The sequence below is a fragment of the Caloenas nicobarica genome, chromosome 14 (assembly GCF_036013445.1).
Source record: "Caloenas nicobarica isolate bCalNic1 chromosome 14, bCalNic1.hap1, whole genome shotgun sequence".
Classification (NCBI taxonomy): domain Eukaryota; kingdom Metazoa; phylum Chordata; class Aves; order Columbiformes; family Columbidae; genus Caloenas; species Caloenas nicobarica.
Genome location: NC_088258.1, coordinates 1,421,991 through 1,432,612, shown reverse-complemented (window position 1 = coordinate 1,432,612; position 10,622 = coordinate 1,421,991). Strand labels below are relative to the sequence as shown.

Below are 10,622 nucleotides of genomic sequence, written 5' to 3'. Positions count from 1 at the left end.
TGGGAGCACGGGAAAATAATATCACCAAGGAGAAATGGGCACACCAGAGCATGAGAGATGCTGAGAATAAAATTAAACAAGTTACTGTGTGGCCTGAAAAAAATAAGAAATTATTGAGTCATAGTTCAGTGTATAAATCCAAGAACTTGGCTAATAAACAAGAGGAACTGGAACTGCTCCCTGGTGAGCATAAATTTGACCTGCCTGGTTTTATTAAGGAATCTGGGGGGAAAAGTCACCTGACTGGAGTGGCAAAATTAATGGTAATATCCTGTTTAAGAAGAACTGAGTTTGGTGTCTCATCTCTTCCCATCGCTTTGCACCTCTTAAGGAGTCAGGATGTTTCTCTGCACCATGGCAAGTTCATGGGCACCAGGACTCTCGATCCGCAGGTGGGATATTAGTGCAAGCTGAGCGAGGTGGGATGAAATCCGGGTCTCACCACTTTGTGGGGGCTATGAAGGTACAGAGGAGCCAGTCGAGCTCTGCACATTCCCTGGACGTGTGGGCCCCTGCCCACCCGTCCCTGTGCCGAGGCAGGGAACCAAACCAGGGCCTCAGGCCGCATCGCCCATCTCTGTCTGCTACCACACTTGGGATGAATTTTGCTGAAAATCGCTGCAATTTCCTCTTACTTATGGCTCCTCCAGGGCGTGTTCCTGTGCCTTGCAGTCGGTCCCGCTCTAGGCAGTGAGGCTGGGGGTAATAGCTGAAGGACTGGGGGGTGCAGGTCTCCTCTGAAGGTCCTCACTCACAGTCAGTTTATAACATCTCTTCCTTCAGCAGTAAATCCTGCGGCTGTCAAGCAAGTCCTGAGGGGCTGGGGAGGATGCTGGGCTGTGGGGAGGTTTGTGGGGCTGCAGGGTGATGCTCAGGACCATGTGGGAGATACTTGGGGCTGCAAAGGGGACCACGGGGAGGCTGCTTGGGTCGTGAGGAGATCGCTCAGGGTTGCAAAGAGGATGCTCGGGGTGTTCAGGGCAGCAAGGGGGATGCTCAAGGATGAGAGAGATGCTCGGGGCGATAAAGGGGATGCTCGGGGTGCTCGGGGCGGTGGGGACGATGCCGGCATCCCGGGGGGAGGTTGCAAGGGGAGGGCGGGGGGACTGCTGGAGGCGGCAGGTAGGAGGTGCGGGGGGCCGGGGCTGGCAGCGGGGCGGCCGGGGGCTGCCGGGGCGGAGCCGCGGGGTGCCCCTCCCGACGGCCGTATAAACCGGCGGGGCGCGGGCGCGGGGCAGCCTTCGCCGGGGCGCCCGGGGCCGGGCTGCACCCCTGCCCGCGCCCCTGCCCGCACTCCTGCCCGCGCCCCTGCCCGCGCCCCTGCCCGCACTCCTGCCCGCACCCCTGCCCGCCCGCAGCCGGACGCGATGGCGAGGGGACAGCTGTCGGGGGGCGCCTGGGGCGCCCTGATGCTGCTGGGGCTGATGCTGCCGGCGGCCCCGGCGGGCGCCTGGTACAAGCACGTCGCCAGCCCCCGGTACCACACCGTGGGACGCGCCTCGGGGCTGCTCATGGGCGTCCGCCGCTCCCCCTACCTTTGGCGCCGGGAGCTGCCGGCCGAGCCCCCGCGCCGCCCCGGGGGAGCCGCGCCCGCCGCCGCCCCGCCGCCCCCGGGCCGCCCCGCCGCGCAGAGCCCCCCGCCCGCCCCGCCGCCACCGCCGCCCGCCCGCCTCCTGCAGCGCCTGCTCCGGCGGGGATGGGGCTGGGGCGGCCCCCGCCCGGCCCCTGCCCGGCCCCCGCCCGGCCCCCGCGGAGCTCAGGTAACCCCGAGGGGCGGGCGGGGGGCGGTGGAGCCCGGGGTGTCACTGGGGGTGTCGCCGGGGCCGGGGGGGCGCGGTGTCTCCACAGCGCCCCAGGATGCTTGAGGGGCGCCAGCTGTGCCTGGGGTGCTGGGGTTCTGCTGCGGTCTCTCTGCGGCACCCGGGGGTGCTGGGGGGGTTCACCAGGTAACTTGGGTGCACAGAGCCTTAAGGGGGCTTCACCAGGTAACGGGGGTGCATGGAGCCTTGGGAGGGGGTTCACCAGGTAACTGGGGGTATATGGAGCCGTGGGGGGTTTCACCAGGACTGCATGGAGCATTGCTGTGGTTTCTCATACCTCAGGCACCCGCGTTTCGGGATGCCCCACGCAGAGAGCTAGGCTGCCCCATGGCATCACCCAGATGTGGGGAACTGCCCCCCGACACCTGCACCATCTTCTGCACCCCAGGCCGGTCTGGGCAGGGAGGGTGTGGTGAGCGAGGGGAGCCCCGACCCTGCGGGCCAGCCCGGGTCCCGGGGGGTTCACAGCCCCGTCCCTGCTGCGTGAGTGCGACTGCACTAGTTGAGCCTCTGCCGCATTGTTAAACTTGAACCACAAGGTTTGTTGCACCCCGCAAAGCAGGACGGGAGGAGGGGGCAGTCATTCCTCCTCTCCATGGGATGTGTTCGGGGGAGCTGCACTTTGTCTTCAGGGCAGACAAAGGAGACGGATGATTCTGTGCCCTCCATTTGGGGTGTTGCAACCTGCACCCGCAGGACCGAGGTGCCGGTGTCGGAGGGGTGGCCACGGGGCGCCCCCGGCCTGGCCCCTCGCGGGACCCCCCTCCCTGCCTGCCGGGCTCAGCCAGGCTGCGTGGGACTGGCTCGGGGCAGCTTCCAGACCTTGCATTTCTTTCCTCTTATGTAAAGCTGGAGCCGGCATCCAGCTGAAATCCACGGGGGCTTTTGGCTGTTGGATCAGGCCCTGAAATATGTAGCTGTATTCCTCGCCTGCTTTGTTTTCTGGAGGAAATCTGGGATGAGTGTCTTTTTAGGGAAAGCACAGACAGGTGAGCTCAGCCCTGTCCTGTTACCTCCCGCAGCCTGGCTGCGTGTGGGCAGAGCAGTCCTGGTACCGTGGTGCGGGCTCTGGACCTGCGGACTTGTGTGCATCCCTCTGATTTTACAGCCAGATTTCCACAGAAACCTCGCAGCAGGTCCAAGCCTCGTATTTGGGTGTCTGCACAGGGCTTGATCTGCCTGCACGGCAGCAGAAAGGGAGCCCACAGTCCCCACCGGCTGGATCTGAGCCCACGGAGGAGAATATCTCATGACTAGTGTGAGCGCAGTGGTGGTTTAAGCTCTGTGCAGAGGGAAATGTGGTTCCACGTGGGGAGGGAGGGGACGGCAGGACGCGGGTGCGCAGCTGGATGCTCAGTTGAGGCTCCGAAACAACTCAGCCCCTCTTTTCCTTTCAGCTTCTGCCGCTTGAAGACGTGGCTCTGATCCGCTGAAGGGGCCCGGCAGAGGTGCCCACAGCGCCGGAGGAGTGTGGACTGCCCGAGGTGGAACCTGTTCACCCAGCTGGTGAGGAAGAGTCTCAGCAGCAGATCTCCTGGTACTCTGACCTCTCTGAAACCATACAGACAATTGCATTCCAACAAATCTGATTTTTCGTGGCCGCTGTCCAGACACGGTGGTAAATTCATCTTGTTTTCAGGTCAACCTAGTGCTATAAACTTGGGGAGAAATAAACAGGGAAGATATTTATTTTTCTTTATTTTTTTTAGATTTCTGTACTAGCTTGTTCGCAATATGATACAAACATGTACTGTTTGCTTCCTAGGAACCTGCCCTCATTAAAATGAGAATTGATCAAAGGAAACTTTGGTTTCATTGTGCTGTGCTTTTTTTTTTAAGCAAAACCTAGTACGGCTCCGCACGGGGCAGGCACTTCAGTGGTCGGGTAACTCCCAGATTTTTCTGACATGATTTAACTCCTTGACAGAGTTTCTTCTGCAGCTTTACAGTAAATCTCTTTTACTGCCCGTCGGGGAGTTGCTGCCAGGCTGAGTGTCAATTAAGATGACAAAGTTAGAAATCTTTCCTCGACTGGGCTGAGCAAAAGCTCTGCAAGTCCTCCCTGCTCTAGTTGTTCATTTGCCTGCTTAGAGCTTGATTTTATATATGTCTCTGCTGATGAAAATAAATGTTATTTGCCATTAAAACAGGGACAAGCCCCGGGGCCAGGCGGGAGCACATGGTGAAGGTGTGCCAGAGCAGATGGGGTCTGGGCTCCAGAGGAAATTGAGGTTTGGGGGCGCTGAGTCCAGCTCCTGTCAATTGCTGAGCTCTCGCCTGCCAGTGCTGGCAGATTTTGCAGGAAATTTGGCAAAAAGAGCCATTTCCACCCCTCTCGCACGAACTGCCTGCTCCTGCCAAGCCCCTGCGGCCGGCCATGGAGCGGGGACAGCAGGGTTTGCGCTGCCTCTGGTTTGGATCTGGAAGGAAAAACCCCTCGCAGTGCTTGTCGGGGGAGCTGAGCACACACCAGCCCTGCCTGCCATGCTGCCCCTCGCACCGGGCGCTGCCGTCACCCCTCGCCAGGTCTCGGGGAGGATTTCAGGTGCTGTGACATGGGAAGGATCCTTCTCTCCCAGTTGGTTCTCAACCAGTTTCTCCTCCGTGTCTCCTCTCCCTTCTCCTCCATGATTTTCCAATTTCTGCTCTTCGTTAGCACAGCGCAGTGCTGGGATGGGTTAAATGAGAGATAATTGCCAGTAGCCCATTAGGCAGCAGCCCTTGAAAAGGGCCGTACCTGTGAGGGCACCGATCAGCCGAGGCAGATTGCCCTTCTTGATGGAGGTAAGTGATAAAACGAGGTAGAAAACGTAAAGGTCAGCTTTGCGCAGGAGGTTGCACAGAAAGGGGAACACAGGGTAGAGGTGATGAGAGACACAGCTCGAGCGTGCACTTCTGCCCTCGTCTGTTGGAAAGAAACACTTGGACATGCCAATTATGGGGGCAGAAGCAGCGAGACACTCGGTTAACCACAAGCCCTTCACTTCTCACTTCGTAAAATAATTTTTCCTGTTGCTGTTGAGGAGCGTGAGCTGATTCTCCACTGGAGCCGTAAAATAATTTCCTCTGTGCTCCCAGCTCTCCGGAGAGGTCTGGGCCTTCCCCGGGGGTCACGAAGCCCAATAAAGTGGAAGAAAGCTTAAGAAGCTTTTAATTACACATCCTGCCTTGGGGCAGGACCCAGCCGTCCCTGATGGACATTAATCCCTTCTAAAAGACGGGTCCGGGGGAGACGCTGCACTCCCCACGTTCTGCCTCTGCCCCCCTCGTTTCAGGGGCTGTGTGCCCGGACCATGGGGACCCTGCAACTCAGACCTCAGGGCCCCCCTGTCCTGGCCTCGTGGATGCATCAAGATGAAATGCAGCCCCAGGGATTCTTGGGGAGGATGCCGGGTCCCTGCCCACCATGAGGTGGGTTTGTGGCCAGGAGCAAAGCGGGGCGACAAAAGCTTTTGGGAGGAGCGTGGACAGGCCCAGGGCCACAGCAGCACGTTGGCTCCTGTCCCCATCCAGGGTCCTGGTGCCCCCTGTTCCCCCCGGAGCAGCTTTGTGTGGAGTAACTGCAGCCCAGGAAGGCGATTCCCGGCACCTCTTTGCGCTTTGAGAGACATGGCGGGGCTCAGAAACCTGCAGGTGATGGTGGGACATGGTGGGACATGTCACCCCTTCCCTCCCACCACGTCCCTGAGGCCGTGGGGTGGTGGGCAGGGTGCTGGGAGAGCGGTGGCAGCCGGGTGGCTTTGCCATGCCATCTGGTGGCCATGCCGATGCCAGGAGATGGGGAGGGATGTGGAGCTGCAGCGGGGGTGAGGATGAGCCCTGCCACCATGTCCCTTTCCCTGTGCCCTTGCAGAGTGGCGAGCTGCCCCCACGGGTGCTCCAGTGTCTGCATGGCCAAAATTATGGGCCCAGGAGGAGATGGAAGCCCTGGGCTAAATCCTGTCCCGCTGCTCAGGATTAGGGCAGCCCAGGGCTGGGGCTGCTCCTGGGCTCCGGGTCCCCATGCAGCACATGTGGGGTTTGGACCTGGATCCAGCCCCTGGTCCAGCTCCATCCCCAGGTCCTGCCTGGCAGCTCTGCAGATCCAGCACCGCTGGCCGCAGCAAGGGTCTCGCAGACGGGCTGCGCGTCACCCACCGGCTGTGCCAGCGGACGCGTTTTGTTCCAGTCCGAAAGGCGGGCGAAGCCCAGGGGCTGCGGCGGGCAGGAAGACGTCCCACCCTGACCTGGCCCAAGCCCGGGGCAGCTCCCTTTCCTTCCCGGCTCTCCAGCCTCTCCCTGGGGGACCAGCGGCATCCACCACGCACGCCAGGGCTGGGGACTTTGGGGTGGGCAGCGTCTGGGACAGGAACCGCCTGGTGTGAGCTCACGCCAGGGCTGGCCCGTGCACACACACACAATGGCTGCAGGGCCCTGCGTGCACCAGGAGGAAGAAAACTCCCCAAGGAATTTCCTCTGTCGTCGGCTCTGCCCAGAAGCTGTTCCTCGCCCCACTGGGATGCAGGCAGCCAGGGCTGAGCCCGGCCAGGTACCAGCAGCTCTCCTGAGTCCCTGTTGGGTGCGGTGGTGGCCAGGGATGGAAAACCCTTGGGCAGAGCTGGGTGCCCCGCATGGTCCCCGCAATGGTTCCTGCCGTCCCTGTTTGGTGTACGTTTTTGATACACCTGAAGTGGATTTTTCTGCATCTATTATCCATGCTCACAACAGAACAACAGTAACAATCAAGTCATTAAATAATATTACAATGCCCGTTTCTCCATCTGTACAGTAATTACGGGTCCCGGTGCCAGGCCTGCCAGGGGCCTCATCCCGTCCCCTCGGGCTGCACACACCTTCACGCCGATGCCGCCCAAGGGAATTGTCCGAGGCTGGAGATGAGGGGCAGGAGCTGCAGAGAGCCGGAGATATCGGTGTCTCCGTACCTGCTGCTTTGCCTATTTCCAAGCTGTCCAGAGTGCTGATAAGGTGACAGCGGCTCAGAGACACAGGCTGAGATCTCCCCGGCTGAGCCGCAGCAGCCTGGGGTGATTCCTGGGGTGTCAGAAAGGAAATATTGGGTTGGGACCCTCCCACTCCTACCCCCGAGTGTCCCCCAGGCGTCCCGAGGGCCATGTCAACCCCATGCCGAGGCCACCCTGGAGGTGCCTCCCCCGTGTTGACTGTACATGGGGCTGGATTTGGGGAACACCCGTGTCCGCCCAGAGACAGTCACCGGCTCCACGCCTGCACAGCACCAAGCGCCGCCGGGCCCCTCCGGCTGGGTACCCTGGGTACCTACCGTGCTGCCATCTGCTGCAGATAATCACGGACCTGGGCGGATTCCCACCTGCCGGCTTGTGCAAGAGGGATCTCCCAGCTCTTGGCAGCATCACTGAACTTTCTGGACTTTCCCAAGCCACACAGCACGTTATTAACCCTCCTAATGATCAGTTCTCCTTCTGTCCTATAAATCTAACCTGGGAAATGTTTACAGCTCAATAGTGCCACACACAGAGGTGCAGAGAAAATGAGACGGTGCTTTTTATGAGCTCTCTTCTCATTCCCAGCTCCTCCAGCGGCACAAATAAACCACCGGCCTTTCCCCGCTCCCCCAAGAGCAGCTGGGACCCAGCAGCCCCACGCTGAGCGACGGCAAAACAAGGGAGGAACGAGCACGGCCAGGCGGAAAGCCTGGGACTTCATTTACTAATAGAGCTAATTACTGCAGTAGCGATGGCTCTGCAGCTCCCAGCAGGGACCATCAAATCCCACCGCTGACCCGGCTGCATCCCTGAGCTTGGGCAGAGGGACCCGGCTCTTCCTCCAGCCCGGGCAGAAGGTGCCCCGGGTGTCCCAGGTCTCCTGGGACACAGACCACACTGCACCCAGCCCAGGGAGCTGCGGCTCCGCGCTGGGAAGCGGCTGGATAACAGATAAACATGGATAAACACCGGACAAAGCAAGTGGATGGGGAGGATCTGCCCAAAGCCACCCAGGAGGCGCGAGATGGAGACGCAAGCGAGACACGGTGCTCCTGGTGTCTTGAAAACAGGTGTCCTTCAGACCAAAACACCTCTTTGGCAGAAGATGGCCCAAAGGCATGTGCAAAACCTCTCATTTCTTTGTATGCACCGGCAGAGCCCAGCGACTCCGTGACCAGCAAAATGTCCTCCCGTCAGAGCCTCTCACCCCGACCTCCCAACCGCCTTGGAAACAAGGTTATCAGCTGGGGATCTGCGGTTTACGAACAAAGATGGACTTTATGGGCTCTAAAAATCCCTTCCTACGACGCAGCAGGGAGTCACCCAGTCAAACCTAACTTCTGTAACTGTGAAACTTTGCACAGCATCTGTATTTTGCATTAGTGATGCAACGGGATCAGGGCTAAAGCAAAGAGGGTTCCGGGCACAGGTGTAATTCTCTGTCGCTGCTCAACCAAGTGCAGTGAAGGAATTAGAAGCAGAAGTCAAACAAAAAGAGCTTCCAACCATTCCAAGCCAGTGAGCACAGATCCCGTCAACGTCCTCAGCCCCCACGTGGCCCGATTGGGACTTAAATATCTGCCCAAATCAGAACACAGAGAAATTGAACTGGAGAAACGCTGCCCGTGCAGTATCTGCTGGATGGAAGTGCGGCTCCGTTACAGCAGGAAGTGCAGGACCCCCCTGGGCTCTCGCCTTCTTTCCTACAATGAGCCAGAGGTGGGAAATGCCAGGGTGGGCTTGGGAGCCGAGGGGTTTGTACCATGCAAGGATGCCCCTTTGCACAACGTGTTTTCAAGCTCTTTCCAGCTCCTTCACACAAAGGTGATACTCAGTACCCGATACCTCGGTACCCTCCTTAGATTCTCTACAATGAATGGATGGGATTTGGGGAAAAAAAAGCCTTTTGGGGACGAGGTTGAAAAAAATCAACAAGTCCGGGTCACACTTGAGAAAATGCTTGTGCTCCAGAAAAAAAGCTTTTTTGAAAAATACAAACCACCCATTTTCACCTTTTTGAAATGAGGTGAATTTTCTCTTTTTTTGTTTTATTTTGCAAGCTACCAACAGTTTAGAAAAGCCATTCGAAAGGGTTAAAATATTTTGTCTGACCACCCAAAAGATTTTCTCCCCCATGTTTTTATTGCACTGAATAAAAAGAAAAACTTTTTTGTTCAGATAAACTTGAAACAATTCCTTCTCCTCCCCCTCATCCTTCCAGTTTTTTGGTTTAGCCAGTGAGTGGAAAAATCAATTATTCGCACTCCTCTAGGCCGATAAAAATCTTCAGGGCTCCACAAAGAGGCTCAAGGGAGCACTTGCCTTGTACAGCAAATAAAACAGTCTCAGAATTTCCCGGCTCTCTGGCCTCCTCTCGTGTCACCCAAGATTTCGTGCTGAGATCGGCGCTTCTGCAGCGCCGCAGAGAGCAAAGCAGCCTCGGAGCGAAGGCGGCCGGCGTCCTCCCTGCTGGGACCTCGCCCTGGACATTAAAAATGCCATTTTTTTTCCCAGGATAGCAACTTTCCTGTAAGACACATCACCAAATACCGTTGTGGCTCAAGCATCTTTCCTCTGAATGGCGACTTTAAGTACAACTGCAGTGGAAGGCATTTTTGTAAAGCAGACTACAAATTGAAAGCGAATCAATGTTAATTTACGGAGCCTTATTTACTGCCTCAAGCTGGCCGCTGTGTTTGCTTCAGCTCTATAAAAATCTGATAGGGAAGTCGGTGAGGAAAGAAAAGTGACAGCGGAGAGCTAGAAAACCTGTGACACAGGAATGTGACACGCAGCACCAGTGTAGTGACAACTAACCTGGGTTATTTCCTCCTTGTAAGAGACTTCAAGGAAATGAAGACCAGGAATGCGAAAAGGTGAAGACGGGGATGTCCGTGTTCCATCAAAACCAGCTCGTTCCAGGTGAAGCCTGGACGGCCCATCGCGGGGACACCCAGGCTGGAGCAGGAGCCCTTCCCCGCCAGGAACGTCTGGGACTGGACCAGCAGAGCTGCCCGCTAACAAACCCCGTCCCCTGCCCGGTGATCAGAGGGACACAGATCATTTCTGAGCAGCTTCCCATGAACATATCGAGCGCATCATCAGCCCAGGAGCTCCGTGTGTGCCAGGCTGGCTGGCTCGGCAGGGGCATCCCCCAAAGAGCTCCGCATCTCCCCATGGGCACAGGTTGGGGCAGAGGAGCTGCTGGGCTGTGTGTCCCCATCCCCAGACCAGGGGCTCCCAGCACATCCCACCAGTGCAGGATGAGTGGCCTCCGCCCCAGGCCTGCTCCCCATCGCCTCCCCTTCACGGGGGGTCCATGCCCACGTCCCCAACAGCTTTGCTGCCCCAAGGATGAGGTACCCCTTCCCAAATGGGAGCGGGGCTGGGGGCCTGGCCCACAGACACACGGGGGACCCAGCTCAGCAGCTTTGTCTCAGCAGTGGTGCCCAGGCTGCCCTGGAGGGTGGTGGGTCCCAGGCAGCTGCCGCTAGCCCAGAGGGCTCCAGTGCTGCCCACAGCCCACGGGCTCTGTGCGGCACCGGGGGGGCCACGGCAACCAAAGCTGGAGCTGAGCCTGCAGAGCCCCGGGTGGCTTCGATCCATCAGTCCGGGAGGTGACGGTCAGCCTCGGGCATCCCCACTCCATCAGCCCAGCGGCTCCAGCGGCTCTGGTGTTGATCCTGGTATCGGTGCCGGTCCCGATCCCAGTGTCAGTCCCGGTCCCGGTGTCAGTCCCGATCTTGGTGTCAGTGCCAGTCCTGATCCCGGTGTCAGTCCTGAACTCGGTGTCAGTGCCGGTCCCGGTGTCAGTCCCGGTCCCGGTCCCGGTGTCAGTCCC

General features: G+C 58.6%; 1 protein-coding gene across 1 annotated transcript; it reads left to right on the top strand.

The window, feature by feature from the left end:
• Nucleotides 1-1,367: 1,367 nt before the first annotated feature.
• On the top strand, nucleotides 1,368-3,579 carry NPW (neuropeptide W). Its single transcript, XM_065645132.1, has 2 exons — nucleotides 1,368-1,760; nucleotides 3,218-3,579. The coding sequence occupies exons 1-2, from the start codon at nucleotides 1,368-1,370 to the stop codon at nucleotides 3,251-3,253; spliced, it is 429 nt and encodes a 142-aa protein (XP_065501204.1). The 3' UTR covers nucleotides 3,254-3,579.
• The last annotated feature ends 7,043 nt before the right edge of the window (nucleotides 3,580-10,622 follow it).